The sequence below is a fragment of the Ornithodoros turicata genome, chromosome 5, assembly GCF_037126465.1.
Source record: "Ornithodoros turicata isolate Travis chromosome 5, ASM3712646v1, whole genome shotgun sequence".
Classification (NCBI taxonomy): domain Eukaryota; kingdom Metazoa; phylum Arthropoda; class Arachnida; order Ixodida; family Argasidae; genus Ornithodoros; species Ornithodoros turicata.
Genome location: NC_088205.1, coordinates 57,860,909 through 57,880,557, shown reverse-complemented (window position 1 = coordinate 57,880,557; position 19,649 = coordinate 57,860,909). Strand labels below are relative to the sequence as shown.

The following is a 19,649-nucleotide window of genomic DNA, read 5'->3' as shown; positions in this document are numbered from 1 at the left end:
GAATGCCAAGTACGTTGACTGTTTCGAACAATGTGTATCATCTGCGGGAAGTTGTTGAATGTAACGATGTAGTGAATAGGGTATTTCACACGCTTCAACGTTCAATCTTGCCGTGCTGCTTGGGCATTTGTGCAACACGGCTACGTACCCTGTTCAGTCAATATGGGGTGTACGCGTGCAATATGGGGCCCATATTCCCAAGATTTTCCCAATATTGGCTCAAAGTGGGCAATATGGGGCCCATATTGCCCATTTTCAGCCAATATGGGGAAAATCTTGGCGAAACGGGTCCCATATTGGACCCGTATCGCCAATGACCAGCCAATATGGGTCCAATATTTTGTGCTGCTTGGGGAGTGACTCAGGAGTTGCAACGATTGCAAAGGGAAGGTGTTCTCGTGCCTGTAAAGACTTCCGAGTGGGCAGCGCCGATTGTTCCAGTGCCCAAGAAGGACGGGCGAGTCCGAGTGTGTGGGGACTTCAAAGTCACTGTGAACCCTGTTGCCACGATCGGGAAGAACCCTATTCCCCGCATAGATGATCTATGGGCCACGCTTTCAGGTGGCGAAAAATTCACCAAACTAGACTTAAAAGATGCGTACCAACAAGTCGTCCTCGACCAAGAATCTAGAAAGTATGTGACCATCTCAACGCATATAGGACTGGTTCAGTACACCCGTTTACCTTTCGGCGTGTCGTCAGCACCTGCTATATTCCAGCGCGAGATGGAGAACTTGTTCCGTGGTCTTTCGCACGTTGCTGTATATTTTGATGACATATTGGTCACCGGACGTGATGATGCTGAACACATGCGTAACTTGGACCGCCTTCATCGTGTCGGACTCAAATTGAAGCGCGAAAAGTGCCAGTTCTTTGTGTCGCATGTCAACTACTTGGGACACATCATCAGTAAGGAGGGTCTTTCCCCGGACAAGGACAAAGTGGCTGCCATCACTCAAGCAACCAGCTCCTCGTGACGTAAAGGAACTCCAGAGTTACCTTGGACTAATCAATTTCTATAGGAGATTCTTGCCTAATTTATCATCCGTTCTTCGTCTATTGTATCTGCTACTCATCGCCGGGAAGAAGTGGGAGTGGGGGCAAGCACAAGAAGAGGCTTTCAACAGGAGTAAGCATTTGATGTCTGATGTACCAGTGCTCGCCCATTTTGACCCAAGCAAACCTGTGTGTTTGAGTTGTGATGCGACCCCATATGGAGTCGGTGCCGTTCTGGCTCACCGAGAAGCTGATGGTCATGAGCGCCCCATTGCGTTTGCTTCCCGACGTTTGACTTCTGCCGAGCAGAATTACAGCCAACTTGACAAGGAGGCTCTGGCCTTAGTGTTCGGCGTTGAACATTTCCATCGGTATTTGTGGGGCATTTCTTTCCAAGCACGAACAGATCATAAAACACTCCTTGGACTCCTAAGTGCACAGAAACCCATTCCGATTCATGCTTCTCGGTTGGTCAGGTGGGCCCTCAAGTTGTCCACGTATCGGTATGAGCTGTTGTACACTCGCGGAAAGAATCTTCAGCACGCTGATGCCTTGAGTAGGCTACCGCTTCCTGCATGCCAAGTGGAATCCTCGAGTCCCGCAGAAGTGCTTATGCTGGATGAGGCTTACCCAGACCTTGTATCACCTGCCGTTGTGGCTCGGGAAACAAGGAGGGACCCCTTACTGAGTCAAGTCGTTCATGCTGTGTTGCGTGGTGGTCAGTTTTCTTTGGGACCTGAAGGTTATCCCTTCAGTTCAAGAGGTACCGAATTGAGCCCCCAGAGTAGTATATGATCAGCTCAACTGGCCCACAACTCACACAGTGGCCTGGACGCCATTAATGAGCAATTAGAGCAATTTGGGACCCCCACAGTAATTAGGATCATTCAGTGAGTCATTACACTAATTGGGGAGCATCTAAGACGTGTCCAGACCACTGTGTGAGTTGTGGGCTAGGTGAGCTGATAAAAAATAAAAAATAGGTAGAAAATAAAATAAACAGATAGAAATAGAATGGAGAGAAGGAGTTTAGTTCAAGACCGATGTCGGCCATCTTGAAGAAAGCGGTCCCGAACGGCCGCTGACCATCGCTGGGCAACGGAGCACAGAGGCAGGCTGCAAAGCATCACAGCTGTGGCCACCAGTTCCGGACATCCTGTGACGTCAGCTGTGACGTCATCATGGCATGTCTGGGCAGGTTAGGACAGCTCTGGGCATGCAAGGAGAAAAACACTCATAATACGAAGGCTGTCAAAGCAAGAGTAAATATGTTAACCATCAATAGCTAACAACAAAAAGAATCAGACACAGAAGCAAAGCAGCCCACCACAACAGCAGTCACGGGGAGCGCAGAACATTGTGACTGCTCCATCCGATAGCCAGGCAGAGAACTGACTCGTAATGCTTTTTTCTCCTCTACAAAGTCCCGCATCAGCACCCCCTAGCGCTTGCTTTCTCAACTAATTTCATGGCAAAATTATTAAGAATCACACCAGCGATACTCTCATTCCCAAGGCAGAAGAAGATAGAAAATGGCGGGGATGCCCGGAAAACAGCAACCAGCGCCCGACAAGCACGGGCATGAAAATCGCAAACAAAGCAGGGACAAAGTTATCACGTGCGAAAGAATTGGTTACACAACAAATCAACCCACCACAACAGGAGCGCAGACCGATGCGACTGCTCCATCCGACAGCCAGGCACAAAGTGAGCCGTGCGGGGACTGCGGAGCGACTGAGGACACGTCTCCACTCCATGAGACCCAGCGAGCAAGTGACTGGGGCGCCACACCGCGGCCGCTACGTATGCGCGCGCGCTCTTAGCGCCCTCTGCGACGACCACCAGTGAAAAGTAACACGACCGTACCTGCGAGAGGCTAAGAGAGAAGTGCATTCCTGCACCCTCTTCTTGCGTTGCTCATTGGTCGTGACGTCATCTCATTGTCCGAAGGCAACACTACTTTATTTTTGTTCACACGGTCGACACAACTGGACAAGGTCCATCTGAAACAATAGTGTCGCGGTATTATGTCATCATGCAGCTGCGTGGCTCAAGGACGCGTACGCTCTAGACAGGGGACCTGTTATTTATTGAATCACTATCCCTAGATTATTTCCTTTCTAACGATTTTCCCTATTCCCCTAATTAAAGATTATTTCCCTATTCTTCTATAACGATTGCATAGGAAACTATTGCAGAAGAGCACCATGCATGAAAACTGATCGTACGAATTCCAAAGTCTTACTAAATGAGACTTGCAAAAGAACAAAATATCCTAACACGTAACTACATCAATGGCTAATAACAGGACTAGGAACTCAACAAATCAACACAGAGTGCGGGTAACAAGGAGCGCAGAACGATGCGTCTACTCCATCCGACAGTCAGGCACGGAACTGAGTCGTAATGCTTTTTCTCCTCGATAAAGTCATGCACCTGTCCCTCTTGCGGTTACTTTCTGAACTAATTTAATCACAAAATTATTAAGAATCGTTCTGGCATTATTCCTATTTAAATCAAGGGTGCAGCATCACTAGCGTCATCGTCAAGACAAGAACAATCAACATGAAACTTTCGTGTCCATAAAAGAAAAAAAAGAAAACAAAGCGTCAACAGAGGAAAGCATGCATGTAAGGGCATGTCAGGAGCGCTATTACACCAGAACAAATCGCACGACTGCCAGGCAACAGAGGAAAGCAAACACAGAAAAACAGTTGAACAGAGTGAAAAAGACACTCACCATCATTTTTCACGTTCACTACATTCCCTCATTGTAAATCCGTTCGTCACAAAATCCACCACAATCGTCACACACCATTCACCAGTGACGAACCACACATCCGCACCCTATCAGAGGCAGACGGAACGCCACCGAAGCTACGCTGTTTCACTAACGGCCAACACAATTGCTAGGAACAGAATTAATGCGTCCACACCCGTCAGTGTCCAAGAGAGAAGTGAATCCTTGCGCCCCCTGCAGGCCATGCTCATTGGTCGTGACGTCAGCCTATTATCTCAGAGCTACACTGTTTTTTTTCCACTAATGCTCCTCTGGACAAGGTCCACCTGAAACAATAGTGTCGCAGTATTACGTCATCACGCAGCTGCGTGGCTCAAGGACGCGTACGCTCTAGACAGGGGACCTGTTATTTATTGAATCACTATCCCAAGATTATTTCCTTTATTCTACTATAACGATTGCATAGGAAACTATTGCAGAAAAACACCATGCATGAAAGCTGATTGTAGGAATTAAGCATTTAATTCCCAAAGTCTTACTAAATTAGACTTACGAATACAGGAAAAACAAAATATCCTAACACGTAACTCCACCAATGGCTACATACAACGAGCTAATCGAGACATGTTCGTCCCATCTGAGAGCCAGGGAGATAACTAAATAATGACGCTTTGTTCCTCGACTGGATAAAGCCATGCACCTGTCCCCCTTGCGGTTACTCTCTGAACTAAATGAATCGCAAAATTATTAAGAATAGCACTACTCCCATTCAGGGCAGCACTATCGTCAAGACAAGAATTTTCTTTGTCAAAAAGGAAAAAAAACTACATGTAGAAGGAAAACATGACAGAACAGGTCAGGACATGTCAGCGCATGTTTGTCAGACAACAAGGGGGAAAAAGGAAAGAGAAACACTTTAACAAAGAAGAAAACCAGCATCAAACTATTTGTAGGAACACGCACTCCTCTTATTCAAAAACAGTGCTCATCATAAATCCGTCCAGGACAATACATACCATTTTTCTATTGCTACACTTTTTTCCAGTAACGGATAATGCATTGCTACAGACTGTCATCACATCCTGTCTGAAGAAGACAGCGGCAAAGACTCCTATTATTTATTGAATGACAAGGTTATTTCCTTTGTCCGACTCTTAATGACGTTCACTTTTACAATAAAATTCAACAAAAGAAGCACCGTGCATATTAGCGATTTTCACCCCAAAGGCTCATCATGGTCATTAGAATCACAATACCAGTAAACTACCACTGCCCTTTTAAAATAATAAGTGAGACCACTCAACATCATCACCAGGCTTATGTAATACATGACCCTTTCTATGCTCCTATACTCGTTGTCTGAGGCTTCCCACCATATTAATGATTTTCTATCTTGCATTGCAGTTTACAAAAACTACTACAAAACTACAATTTTAACAACAACAAAAACTTTATTTTCGGCCTTGGAGAGTGGGGAGTTTCATCGCAACAGGCGATACTCTACCCCAGTGCTTGGTGGAATGGGGGGAATAAAATAACGAGCCCCTTTACAATAACGATCGAAGTCCGATGGTGTCCAGAAATGTCAGAAGAGCTTTGAGCGCAGAGCGTTGCTGGGCTGGATTGGGCCAGGGACCAAGCAATTTCGGTAGGGAGAAAGGGCGAGAGTCCAGCTGACGAAGAGACTCGGAGAGTGTCATTCGGGAAGGTTCGTAGTGAGGGCAATGAAGAAGAATGTGCTCCAGATCCTCAAGAGCACCACAGTGGCAACAGGTGGGAGAATCAATTTGTCTCAAGCGGTAACGCCACTGAGCTGTAAAGGCCACATCGAGGCGCATGCGGTGGATTAATGCAGCATCCTGACGAGATGTGTTTCGTGGCATGCGGAAAGCGAGCATGGGATCAACTCTGTTCAACATAGAGGGGGGAAGAATGTCGGTTGTCCGTTGGCGGGAAGCCAGGGGTGTCACTAGACGTCGCAGAATTGAACGGCGGTCTCCTCTGAGCAGAACAATACGGGTCCGGTTCCGAGACGAGAGTGCTGCTTCTGCGGCGCTGTCGGCCTGCTCGTTCCCCACGACACCACAATGGGCTGGAACCCACTGGAGAACTAGCCTGTGGCCTGCGGCGTAGATAGTGTGGTAAGCCATTAACACGTCGGTGACTAGGGGTGCGGATGGGCCTCGTATGCCGGAAGTTTCAATTGCTTGAAGTGCAGATTTGGAGTCTGTAAAGACTGCCCATTCCCGGGGTGGAAAATCAGCGATGTGTTGTAGAAAGAAAAGGATGGCATAGAGTTCCGCAGCTGTGGAGGAGGTTGGATGTGAAAGGCGTCTTCCGTGCACGACGCCTTCGGATGGAATGACGAAGGCTGAGGCGGACTTGTTGTTTCGGGATGCGCCATCAGTATATGCTGCCGTAAACGTAGAAAACTTCTCGTCTACCAGAGCATGAAAATGGGCTCGGAGGACTTGAGGGGGGACCTGATCTCTTCTTTGCAGAAGGTTTGGGAGGCGTACAAACGTGGGCGGTACCGGGAGAGACCAGGGGGCTTCCGGCGGTATAGTGTCCTTAGTTATGAAGCCAGTGAGAGTCTGGCGTGTCCTCTGCGCTACTCGATAGAAGTCGCTTCCAGGGCGGTATCGAATTTTCCTGAGTAGCGGGTGGCGGGGAATGTGAGCACGCAAACGGAGGTAGTGCCGAGCCGTTTCCCGTTCACGGAGAACTTCAAGCGGGAGCTCACCAGCTTCAGCCAGTACTTGTCGTGTTTCAGCCATTCTGGGAACTCCGAGGCATCGACGAAGGCTTCGAGCAAACAGGGACCGAAGCGTATTTAATGAAGTTGTTGATATCCTGTGCAGAATAGGAAGGCTGTAAAGCACAGTTGCCCTCACCAATGCCGCGTGAGCCGCGAGCAGGGAACGCTGATCACAGCCCCATCCTGGGCCAGAAAGATGTTGGATTGCGGGGAGCCATCGCTGCACTTTAGTTTCAATGTGTTTAATGTGCCGAGCCCAGCGCAAGTCCGAGTCGATTACCACGCCAAGGAAGCGGTGAAAGCGTACTGGTTCTAGCTTCTTTGAGCCAAGCCAAAGTGGGAAATTGGCCATAGCTTTACGCGTGAAAGGGAGCTCGACACACTTTTCGGGTGAAAGGTGCCTAAGTGAAAGGTTAGTTGAAAGGGTGAAAGGTTTAGGAGCCTATTAAAATTCTACTTTCTATGGGAACTATAATTGCCCTATTACTTGGATCGCTATTAATGAAGCGCTCCAATTTTTTCTCTCTTCCCATTTCAGCCTTGTCATGCAGTAAAGCAGACTCACATCCAAAATAATTGATTTACACTGAGGGTGCCGTGCTTCAGGAATTCCTATCCTGCGCTCACATACCAGCATTTCTGCGCGAATACCTATAACAGCTTACTTCGTCAACATACCGAGCTCCTAACAACATCTAACAAACAAGCAGAGAAACCCACTTCTCATGAATTCAGCTTTACCATGCGACTTTCTTCTGCGCAAAAGCAGTGATTTGAGGAAAGAGCGGCAGAAATTGCACGCACTTGGTGATTGACTTCAAAAACTGAAACTCATGTCTGGTATCAGATAATTCTTGCATAATGCTACATACACAGCCGCATTGTCCCTTCGTAAAGAAAGCACAGGACAAGGGCACACAAATTCCTTTAAGCGAGAAGGGAAAAGGCTAAGACCTCAGGAATAATAGCAGAGTCACCGGACACCGCTCAAAAACCCATGACTGCAAAATTAAGCAATGGTTACTTCATCAAGATATCGTACACCCAACAAAATCAAACAAACAACCTCACTTCCACTGATAGCCTATTCAGCTTTTACCAGGAGGCTTTCCTCTGCGTAAAAGTAGAGAAAATAATAGAAGAGCACGAAAAATTACACGCACTTTTGCTCGCATAGCTATAAGAGAAAAAAATAAAATAATGAGGCACACGCTAATAAACTGTGACAAAGACACCCATTTCTGCTATCAGATAATTATTGCATAATGCTAAATACTCAATTGCATTGTCCCTGCGTGAAGAAAGCACAGAAAAAGGACACTCAATTTATCTTAAGCGAGCAGGGAAAGTCACTTCTACTCGGACAGCTTAATACCATAAAGTCTGAATTTCTGCAAAGGAAACAAAGCTTGAACAGCGCTACGAACGTGACAGATACATACAAACAACAACAACAGGACCGGCGTCGGGCACTCATAAAATACCCTGCCCAAAACAAAGACTTCACCAGGTTCGCGAGGCAATTCCATTAAAAACGCTCGTCCTATCCTACAGATAGCAATGCAAACGCGTCTACCCTTATTTTTAAACCACTATTTCACGCAATAGTACGTAAATGTATCACTCGTGTCACACGAAAAGGCAAACAGATAGCACTTACTTGTCATGTGGGGTCCGAGCGCGCGCGCACACACACAGACACACACACTCACATTTTCACACTCACAAACACAAAGTCTATTTTCAGAACCGCATAAATCCATATTATTCCTCAGGTCAATAATTATCCTACCATCGTCAAAAGAAGGCACACGCATGTATGCGAACGCAAAACAATAGGTCTTCGTTCCGGATGTAATAGGATATCGTCACTCGGCCGGCGCGAACCAAAAAAAAGAAAAGAAAGGAATGCATGTTCGCTATACATCCACGAAGAAAACGGTGCCGTGCTTCTACGCAGCGATCATTATACAGGGGTGAATTCACTACGTTTTCCTTTTATTTCCTTGCACCCATATGTTTTGCAAGAATATTATAGAGCAGAACGGGTAAATGTGAACATCATTCGCTACACACTGTAGCTCTCATCATTTTAACACCAAACCACTTAACATGTGTTCATAGGCCTTCACTAAATAGGTGAGCCGATAATGACTCAAAATAAAATAAAATAAAATAATCATTCCACCATCGTTGGCTGCAAGTTTGGGTACCCAACAGGGCAGTGCGCTGTTATCAACACGCCTTGGGCTGGGGTCTAGGACATTTCGGTGCAGGACATTTCGGTGCGCACATTTCGGTGCACGGACATTTCGGTGCACGGACGTTTCGGTGCAAAGCGGGGGATCACTGCAACGTCAGTTCCGGGAAAAATTGGTCCCGGGAATGGCTGTCACGATGTCGAAATATCGTAATAAAACAAAGGGAAGAGGGCGGCTTGGCATCAAAAGTAGTGTTGTCAAGGAATTTGGTTTACATAGAGAAGGACGTGCTTTATGTATTTTTTGTGTACTATTATAGATTTAAGACCTGATCTGCATGTGATCGTGATCTGTCGTGGCTTTTAAACTTTTGGGGAATTTTATTTTTTAATATTTTGCGCCCCATGTTCTAGTCGCTGCTGTACAGATATTCATTTTTTTATTTCTTTTTTCAAGAGTAGATGAAGAATTGCTTTGTCATTTTGTAGTGAGTATTATCTCGAAGAGGGTATCTTCAAGGTACAGATATTATGCAATTTGAATTCCATTTGTTAAGGAGGTGCCGGTTACAGCTTTGGTGTAAGCATTTGATTAGACGTTATTCCCCCCTTCTATCCCAAAAAGTTACCAAGTTACCATGTCCCGTTCCTGTGTTCTCATTTCCATAAAAGCTCTGCACCTTCCCGTGGCCCTTCAAGTTTGCATAAATGGAACAAAAGTCTTAAAGCATGGAATAAGCCGTTTTATCACATTATGGCCATCCGGGGAGTGATTCATTGTGATGAACTATGTTAAAAATAATGCGGTCCGCAGTAAAGGAAGCCCTATACGCGCTTCGACTTGCACTACGCATAGGTTCAATCAGTCAGCTTGTGCTTTAAGAAACTATGCAAAGAGCGCCAAAGTCTCGGCGACCCACACCAAAAAAGTATTTTGCTGAAGTGGTTGCCCCGGAAAAAGCTGTTCTCAACAGTGGTCGTGGAATATCGTCTTCAGCTCGAGCTCAACCGGATTTGCCACAGTCCGTGCCACATGGTGGATGTCCTAGCCACAGAGACACACAAGGAAACAGTAATTCGGAGAACTGTGACATTATCACGGCCATTTTGCTTCTTATCTTAGCTGCCCTACGTTCAATACTCAAGTCGTTACCTTCTTTTACTGAGCTTCCAGAAGTGCAAGCGTTACTCACGCTGGAGCCCCTTCTGAGTCGTTACCAACAGGCGTGCCCCTCGGATAACAGCGATGGCCACTAGCTATTCCAGGACTTGCATTTTCCAGTGGAACTGTAATGGGCTCCAAAACAAGTTAAGCGACTTTCGAAACTTCGTTTGTCGTCACCAGTTTCCCCTCATCGCTCTTTGTGAAGCCCGAGTGCCTACTTCTTTCAGACTTCCAAATTATGTTATATACCGCTCTGAGAGACGCACAGGGCTTAGTCGGGCGATGCTGTGCGTCAGAAAAGACATTCCAAGTGTACTCCTTGGTGGTTCATCGGATGATGATTTTGAATATGTCGTGTGCAGCGTGCGTCTGCGCTCTAGACGTATGACTGTTGCTAGTGTATACATAGCTCCGTCGGTACGCATTGAAGATCACCTGTTCACGGATTTTTTTCGGCTTCTCCATAATCATTTCATCGTGTGTGGTGATTTCAACGCCCATGGTACTGCATGGGGAAGCTCGCATGATGATGTACGGGGCCGGCTGTTACAGCAATGCTTGGAGGATTTTGACGCCATCGTTTAAATGATGGCTCTCCGACTTTTTTTCGTGGGACCTTGTACTTCAGCTGTATTGATGTCACCTTTTGTTCTCCTTCGTTGGCCCGGGAGGTTCACTGGGTAGTAGATATAGACACCATGGGGAGTGACCGCATGCCGCTGCTTGTCTGCCACTCTGGGCTGCGAGGCCCTCGTAAGACCAAGAAAGTTACTAACTGGAAGGTTTTTAACACGACAGCTGAAGATTTATTTCACTCTGCGGCAAGTCTGGACGATATTAACTGTGCTCTGGCGTCCAGCATGTCTACCGCAACCAAGCAGGTCCCCATCCCAGCAACGCATTCAAATGTGGATGTCGAATTTGAACGCCCAAGAACAATACGACGCCGAGCAGAGCGCCGGTTCCGTCGTTCTGGAAGTCAACAGGACTACCAGGAAGTATGTAGGCTTCGTAGCGTCATCCGAAAACACCTCCAGCGCCTGGGCCGCAAAAGCTGGAAGTCATTCTGTTCCACGCTTTCCCCTTATACACCTACCGGAAGAATATGGCAGATTGTTAAGACTCTTAGTTGCCCTGTTGAGCAAGAGGCTCCCTTCAGAGCTCTCGCGCTTCATTTCAAGATCTCAGAAATTACAGCTAGTGAAGAGTTCTGCTTTCTCCTTACACGGCCATCTGGTGCCTCTTCGACTGACGCCCACAAGCAATCGGTTGTTGCTACTCTTAGTGGTGTTGATTTCGGCTGCATGGCTTGTGACCCTATTATGGACCTGGAGTTTACCATCAACGAGTTGCAGTCAGCAATCTCCCACTCTAGGAAAGGATCCTCACCTGGGGCCGACGGGATTACGTATCAGGCCATAGCCTCCTTAGGGGATGCGTCGCTTGAAAAACTGCTGTGCTTCATTAATGACTCCTGGAGAACTGGTGTCGTGCCTGACGTATGGAAAGCGGCTCGAGTTATCCCAGTTTTGAAGCCAGGGAAGTCGCCAAGGGAGCTGGCGTCATTTCGTCCCATTAGCCTCACAAGCTGCTTGGGCAAGGTAATGGAAAGGTTAATATTGGACCGCCTTGACTGGTTTTTGGAGTCCCGGACGCTCCTACACCCGGCGCAGGCAGGTTTCAGGAGAGCTCGTTGTACAATGGATTGTGTCTTGAATGTGGTAACCCACGTACAACAGTCTAGATCGGAAGGTCTACTAACCGTGGCGGCATTCCTTGATATTAAGCGAGCTTATGACACTACAAGCCACGGCCAGGTACTCCATGAGCTTTTCTCCCTGAGCGTTACTGGGCGAGCTCTCAGGTGGATAGCCAAGTACCTACGTGGTAGAACTGTCTTTGTGATGACTTCGGATGGTGAAACGTCTCATCACAGCACAACAGCAGGTGTCCCACAGGGCGGGGTCCTCAGTCCACTCCCCTTCAATGGCCTGATGGCTGCTCTACCAGCTCTCTGGCCACGGGGCGTCAACATCAGCTTGTATGCTGACGATATATGCATATGGACATCCGGCAAGCAATGGCCAGCGCTACAGCGCCGCTTACAGTGTGCCCTTGATGTTGTTGCTGCTTTCCTGGAAAACAGAAGCATGGACCTCTCTCATGAGAAGACTGTTTTTTTTTTTGCCTTTCACTCGCCGTCTTGAAGAACTTTCAGCTTCATATAGGTGGGAATGTCGTGTGGCGTGTTACACACCATAAGTTTCTTGGTGTGGTTCTTGAGCGCTGTCTGTCCTGGAGAGCGGAGGTTCGTTGTCTGAAAGGTAGAGCTGAGTCTCGGCTGAGTGTCCTGCGATACCTCTGTGGTGCCCGCTGGGGGCTTTCTACAACGGCATTGCTTGGTCTACACCGGTCCCTCATACGACAAATGTTGATGTACCGTCTTCCAGTGTTGCATAACCTTTGTCCTTCGTCCGAACAAGTGTTGGAAACCGTCCTTGCAAAGAGCATGAAACAGTGCCTTGGTGTCCACAAATCAACGCCAACTGTCCCTGTCATGGCTGAAGCCAAGGAGCCTTCGCTGGTCTTCATGCGGACGGCACAATCTCTTGGGCACTACATGAGGCTCTCCACTACCGTCACACATTAGTGCGCGACATTCTTCGGCGACCAGCATCCGGATACTGCCAAGCTGTTTTAGCTCACCGCAGCCTCATTCCAAAGCACAAAAAACTGGTTCTACCCGCGGTCCCACCATGGGCCCTTCAGGCATCACCTGTGCATGTCAATGTCCCTGACTTGACTTCCAGAAAATCGGCTACAGCAGTTGTTGTTCTTCGCCAACTCACTCTGAGCCTGCTTCATCGCGATGAAGGCAGAATTAAAATCTTTACTGATGGCTCATCGACACAAACCGGCTCTACCTGTGCATACGTAATCCCTGAGCTGTCGATTGAACGAAGCGCTAGGCTGTCGCACCCGACGTCGGTTGCTGCGACCGAGCTGCATTCGACTCTTATGGCGCTTTCCTTCATTGTGTCCCGTCAGTCACCCATGCACTGGACCATATACAGTGACTCTAAAACCGCCCTCCAAGCTCTGCAGTGCACCATGAGCTCGAGCTCACTCGCTCCACTGGTGTGTGACGTCCTCAGGGAGTATTCGTGTGCTGTCACACAGACACATAACATCACCTTGCAGTGGATCCCAGGTCATTGTGGCGTCCCTGGAAATGAGGCTGCGGACCTACTTGCGAGACGGGCTCATGTGGCACGTGGCGTACCGACGCGCCCTACGTATTTCACCCAAGCGGACGCGAAACAAGCAATTGGTACTCTTATGAGACGTTTGTGCAGCGAACACTGGCGCAGCAGTGTCCCTTCTACGTCGTTCCTGCGCAAGGTGGACCCAGATCTCCGTTTTTATATGCCGTCAGCGCTTCCTCGACCCATCACGTCGCTCATCTACAGGCTTCGCCTCAACGTGCCATACAGTGGACGACTTTTGTTTAAGCTCGGCATGGTCCCGTCCCCCAACTGCGGTCTGTGTGATGTAGTTGAGGACGTGGATCATATACTCCAAGACTGCCCGAGGTACAGTGCACACTGTTGTACCCTTGTGTCGTCCCTGTCCCGCCTGGATAATCGGCCATACTCCACCGAAAAGGTTCTTGGATGCTGGCCAGCAACTCAGCTCATAGCTGCCATGCGCGCCCTTGTGCAATTTCTCGTTTCGACAGACCTCTCTGGCAGATTGTGACGCTCTTTGTTTTTGTGCATTGAGATTTCGCTTTTGGTGCCAAGCTAGGTGGTGATGTTCTCATTTATTCTGTTTCCATTCCGTTGCAAAGCGTCGAGTTTTGTGTAATTCCCCTTTCTTTCCCCTTTCTATCTCTTTCTTAATAACGCGTCCTGGAGTAGCCAGTCCCGAGTGACTCGAGACTAACATTTTAATTTTTTTCTTTTAAAAATCAATCAATCAATCGAGTTAAGAAAACAAAAGATTGAGGTGAAACTACAGAAGCAGTACAGGGTGTTTTCTCCGTCCAGAAATCATATTCAAAGCGAGCGATAAAAGAAAAGCAAGTGGTACTTTTCACAGGTACAGATACTGCTTCACTATAGTAGCACCTGTTGCTTAGTCAAGTAGCTCAAAAATAGAGCTCGTTTATCTTTTATCGCTCGCTTTAAATAAAGTTTCTGGACACGTTAGAGCAAACACCTTGTATAATTGTCAATCACATAATTTATTATTTGAAATCATTTTATTATTTTAAGTCGCCGCAATAATTTTATGGCTAGCGAGTCGAACAGCTTTGGAAGGGCACCAGGTAATTCTATGTCGTTCTTTAGGCCTTGACAGTACGCCGCCATCATCGAGGAAAAAGTATGTAGAAATACAAGGGGAATAACGTCTAATCAAATGCTTCCACCAAAGATGTAACAATGGAATTCAAATGTCATAGTATCCGTACCTTGAGGATACCCTTTTCGAGATAATACTCACTACAAAATGACAAAGCAATTCTTCATCTACTCTTGAAAAAATGAATAACAAATAAATATCTGTACAGCACCGACCAGAACCTAGGGGGTGTCCGCCCATTTGGTCGAACGCCGTTTGATCAAAGGCGTTTGATCGAACGCCACTTGGTCGAAAGCCGTTTGATCGAAAGCCGGTTGATCGACGCCGTTTGTTCGAAGGGAGTTCAAAGCTCGCACTGTGTCCTTAGCACCTCTTTTTCTGTAACTTTTGACTCGACCATACGGAGCAGGCAATCAGTGTCCTCTGCTTTTTTGTTTGTTTGTTTATTTCTTGCTTTTTTTTTTCAGCTAAATAGTTTAGACCACTGGTTATTTGCAGACCTTTGTCATTCACGAACAGAGCAGCCTTCTGTTTTTTTACTCTCTCCCATCCGAAAGGAAAATTAAATTGAATTAAATTGAATTGAATAGAACAATGCGGAAGTATCCCGCGAACCAGTAGGACACATATTGAAGAAAATGGCCTCAAGTTGGGAGCAGCCAATAGTCTGTTCTTCTTCTGGGCACCCTTTTCATTGCTGGCGACAAATTTAAAGTGAACGATCCGAAATGGCATAATGATATGTGCGCGAAAGGCACTCTGTGAATGCTAAGAAGGAAATTTCGCCATAGTATAAAATAAAGATATTGTGTTAACAGCCATATAAAACATCAGTTCAACCTTGTTTAGAGTATGCATCTGCAGTCTGAGATACCTACACATCCACGCCATGAAAAAATAAATAAAATAAACAAAAGAATTTAAATAAAAATATAAAAAAGACAAAGTACAAAGATCTGCTCCCCGGCTTATATTGTCTAGGTTTCGAAGGACTTCTTCGGTTACAGGAAGGGAGTTGCCTCAGGACAGAAGCCGCCGATATTTCGAACAGAGACTGTTCTCCCTTCCTACATTCTACCGGTTCGCTGGATTTCTACCCATCTTCTTCGGTTACATGTATGTTGGAATAACCAAATTTAGATTCACTTGCACATAGGCGCAAAGTAAATAAACTAAACCACAACAAATAAGTAATGGTGATGTAGTAAATAGACTAAAACTGTTCTTTCTCCAAACCAATGGTCAGTTAACTACAAACATTAATGATATTTTGTTAAAATTTCCCCAAGTTCGACGAGAATAAATCATTCAAAAATATTATTTATTTATTTGTCAAAAATGTTGATTATTTGACAACTTATATCAATTATTATTTGACAAAGTGTTGGGGGACTAGGAGTGAAAGGCAGGTATGGGGGCCAGGTTTAGTCACTATCTGTCAGAGAGGAAAACATATCAAGTTGTCGAACGGGACAGGGCAACCAGACCCAGGCCATCGAATCGCCTTCTGGATGCGAGAAAGTGGATTAGGATGAGGAATGTGTTTATGGGCAAGCGGATTACACAGAGTGAAATATTCTTTAGGATAACAGCATTTAGAACTGAAGCTTTCTTTTGTTGTTTTCTACTTCTTTTCTGTTTCATCAACGATCCAAGCGAACCAATAAAAAAATCGATCAAATGACCGCTGCCGTTTCGATCAAACGGTGTTCGATCAAATGGCTTTCGACCACACGTCCCGCGTTCGATGAAACGTTTCACGACGGCCTCTGTTTCGGTTTTCTTTCTGTCCTCAGTGGCGCACTAAAGAAGACGAGATGCTACGCTGACATCCTATTTGTCCTTGTATTATTGATGACTTCGATCAAAAGTGAACTGTTTTCACCTTTTGCATGGATTGACTTCGTGCGAATACACCTACTGCGCAGTAACTGATACTGCACTTTATAAATGGAGATAAAAAACACATGATTATATTTGTCGTGTAATGACAAAATTTCTTCTAATTGTAACGTTTTTAAGAGCACAGCTGACAATATGGAATGTACGCAGATATCGAAATTTCCCTGTACACTGTAGGGCGGTCAAGACAGGAAACCTGGTACCGAAACTAGAACCTTACTCTGAAACGAGCTTTCGTTTTTTTCTCTCGTTTTTTTTCTAAAACAGAACTCGCCAGGCTGTGACATATTCTCATCTTCTTATGGCGATGCTCACTAAACCATAGGGGCAATAAAGGGAACGCCCTTTTTTTTTAAATTCACGGACATTGATATACCTCGTAGGTGAGCACGGGACCTTTCTTTTTTCTCCCATAGCAGCTCGGACTTTCTTTTTTACACATCATGCGCTATCAATATCACTCGACAAAGTTCGTGAAATTTCAGTTTGGCAGTCCGAGAGAGACCTCGCAGACGATTTAGTCAAATGCGACTTCTTTGCAGGGGGAAAACGACTGGCCAAATCTAAAAACACACGACGGGGCCAAGCTCTACCGGTTTCCACAGCTTTGTTTGTGTACTTGAAGATCTACACTCTTAAAAATGAACTTCACCGCATAGCACGCTCCTAACCAACCATCATCTCGAATGATATCGCTATCGGCCCTGTTTTGTGGAAAATGGGGGGCGTACACCTTTTCTGTGACAATTATGAACAGCATAAGTGTCACAAAAATGGCGTACGCCTCCAGTTTTCAACAAATCAGGGCAGATAGCGATATCACTCGAGATGATGGTTGGCTAGGAGCGTGCTATGCGGTGAAGTTCATTTTTAAGAGTGTAGGCCAGAAGGACACATTGTACTCCGTTGTGTGTACGGCAACGGGATTACCGACGGGGTATCGAAGATCACGAGGAAAAGGATAGGAAGAAAGGGGAAAAGAATATGAGGGAGAGATGAAGGTGGATACGCCACATGGTGAAACTTTCGTGAAGTAATTCGGGGTGTCCGTCAATTCTGCTCATGATTACTGCCAGGTTCACAGGGATGTGCATAAGGCACTGAAGCAAAACCGGCTGGGCCTCATCACCAAAGGAGTCCTCCTCTTACAGGACAATGCACGCCCGCATACCGCGCATCTCACGACACGCACCTTACAGGAACTTGGCAGAGAGTTCCTGCCACATCCCCCTTACAGTCCAAACATCGCCCCCAGCGATTTCCATCTCTTCGGGCCACTGAAGGCGTTCCTTGAGGGCCGCCACTTCAGCTGCGACGACGAGGTCAAGAATGCGGTCCGATCATGGCTGCTACGCGCCGATAAGGATTTCTACGCTGCTGGCATCCAAGCCCTCGTGAAACGCTGGGACAAGCGCATTAGTGTAGCTGGAGATTCAGTTGAAAAATGAAACTAATTTCTCGCCTGTAAGTTCATTTTACTTTTGCGAAAAATAAAAAGTCCCGGTTTGATTTGAACACCCCTCGTACCTGGGCGTGGTACTCCACCGTGACCCTTCCTGATCTCGCCACATTAAGACTCTCACCACCAAGATCAACAGCTATGTGGCGGTTTTTTGTCGCCTCGCTGGTTCGCGATGGGGCCCGTCCTTCTCCGACCTCCGCCGTGTCCACCAACCCCTCGTGCTAAGTTCTATCCGGTATAGCCTTCCCATTTTGCATTGCCTCAGCCGAACCAGAAATCGAGATCTCCCCTTTAGCCAAGCCAGGAACCTTCGCGTCTGCTTGGGAGACCCTGCGACCACCGACACCTCCGTCCTAGCCGAGGCACACGAATCGCCGGTCGACGTCCTGCGAGACGGCGCAACCCTCCGTGTCCTCGCACGGTGTAATCGGCACCCACTTCACTACCTTCGCCACGTCGACGAATACTGCCCGACCTCTGACTTCGGTCGTGCTATCGTTCGCCTAAAAGGGTACGTCCCTGCACAGTTCTCCCTGCCCTTGCACGCCCCGGCGATGTGGACGCTTGCCAGACCTGAGGTCTGTTACAATATCCCCGGCCTCCAAAGGAAGAACGATGTGCCCGCCAGCTCGCGCTCCAGCATCTTAGTTCGGCCTATCCGCACAGCCGCGCCATATATATTGATGGTCAGTAGCGAATGGATCATCAGCGGCGGACTTCTACGTCTCGCAAGAAAACCATCACATCGCCCTCCGACTTCCCTACACAGTGTCATCCACGGATGTGGAACTGCTCGCTCTGCGGCATATCGCAGGATCTGTGCCTGATGCGTAGGTAGTCCTCACAGACAGCAAGGCGTCTTTGGCACTCCTGTCAGCATACCACCCGAGCGTCGTGAGTGATCTGCGTACCATGGTACTTCAGGAGTACGCCCACCTCTCCTTGGTCGGCCACCGTATCTGCCTTCAGTGGGTACTCGGGCATACAGGGTTACACGGAAACACCTCAGCTGACGAGGCTGTGAGACGCGCCGCGCTTGATGTGACCACGCCAGTGCCCCTACTGCCGCTCCCGGTATCTGCGTCTCGCCTGATAATCTCTGCGGCGACGGCACCCGTCAGTTTCTTGTAGACGCTATCCGACCTCATACATTCCTGCGGTCCTTCGATCCCTCACTGGAGTTTGTCATCGGCTGCCGCTGTACCCGCGAAGAAGAGTCCCTTCTACATCGTTTGCCCTCACAGTTCACTCCCATTCAAAATGGGCCGCGTCCTATCTCCCACTTGCCAATGCTGCGCCGTAGAAAAACGATATCCCCCTTCAGCTCCTCCACTGTCGGCGTCGAAAAAAAAAAATTGAGTCTTGGCTTCAAGTTTTAGCTACCTATGATCTCGGTTCAAAGTTAACCACGAAAGGAAAAGAGGGCCTGTATCATCCCCGCTGTATCGTGTCAATGGGCTTAGTCGCATGGGCCACTCGTAAGTTCAGAACTCTTGCCCAAATAAGGGCTCTTCCTTTTTGCGCAGATGCATGACCCGATCGTGTGCTGATGGAGATAGCCATGAGATTTTGCGAAAATACAACTTCCCCTTAACAGCTTGGATAGCGCTTCCCGCACAAGTAGCGAGCGCGTGCTCAATGGAGTTGGAGTTGGACGGACTAAAAATAATACGGAGAGGTTAAACTTGTCACCTGACAAGTTCTGCTACTCCGAGAAAAAGCTATGAAAAACAACAACAAGGAAAGAGGGATGACTAGGCTAGGCTGTACGGCGCACTGCGGCGTGCTCAATGAACTGCCAAGGTTATTATGCAAACGAGCAAATTAACTATGCAAACTAACTTTGATGCAAACGAGCCCAGGCGTCAACTAGGCCAATGGCGCTTGCCTCCCGTGCTCGCGGTCTATCGCCTAGTTAATATGTCCGGTAAAAAAACTAGGAACAGACAGTGTGTATTGTCATCAAGTAGAAGAACCACCCATGGAGGTAGTCTACTTTACACCGACGGAAACTCTATCTCACATACCGGATTACACGTTCCCAGGGGAGATTGCATATTT

At 47.3% G+C, this 19,649-nt stretch overlaps 1 protein-coding gene across 1 annotated transcript; it reads left to right on the top strand.

Annotated features, from left to right (window-relative positions):
• Positions 1-326: 326 nt before the first annotated feature.
• Positions 327-977, top strand: LOC135395882 (uncharacterized protein K02A2.6-like). Its single transcript, XM_064626970.1, has one exon. It carries the CDS (start codon positions 327-329, stop codon positions 975-977), a length of 651 nt encoding a protein of 216 aa, XP_064483040.1.
• Positions 978-19,649: the final 18,672 nt, after the last annotated feature.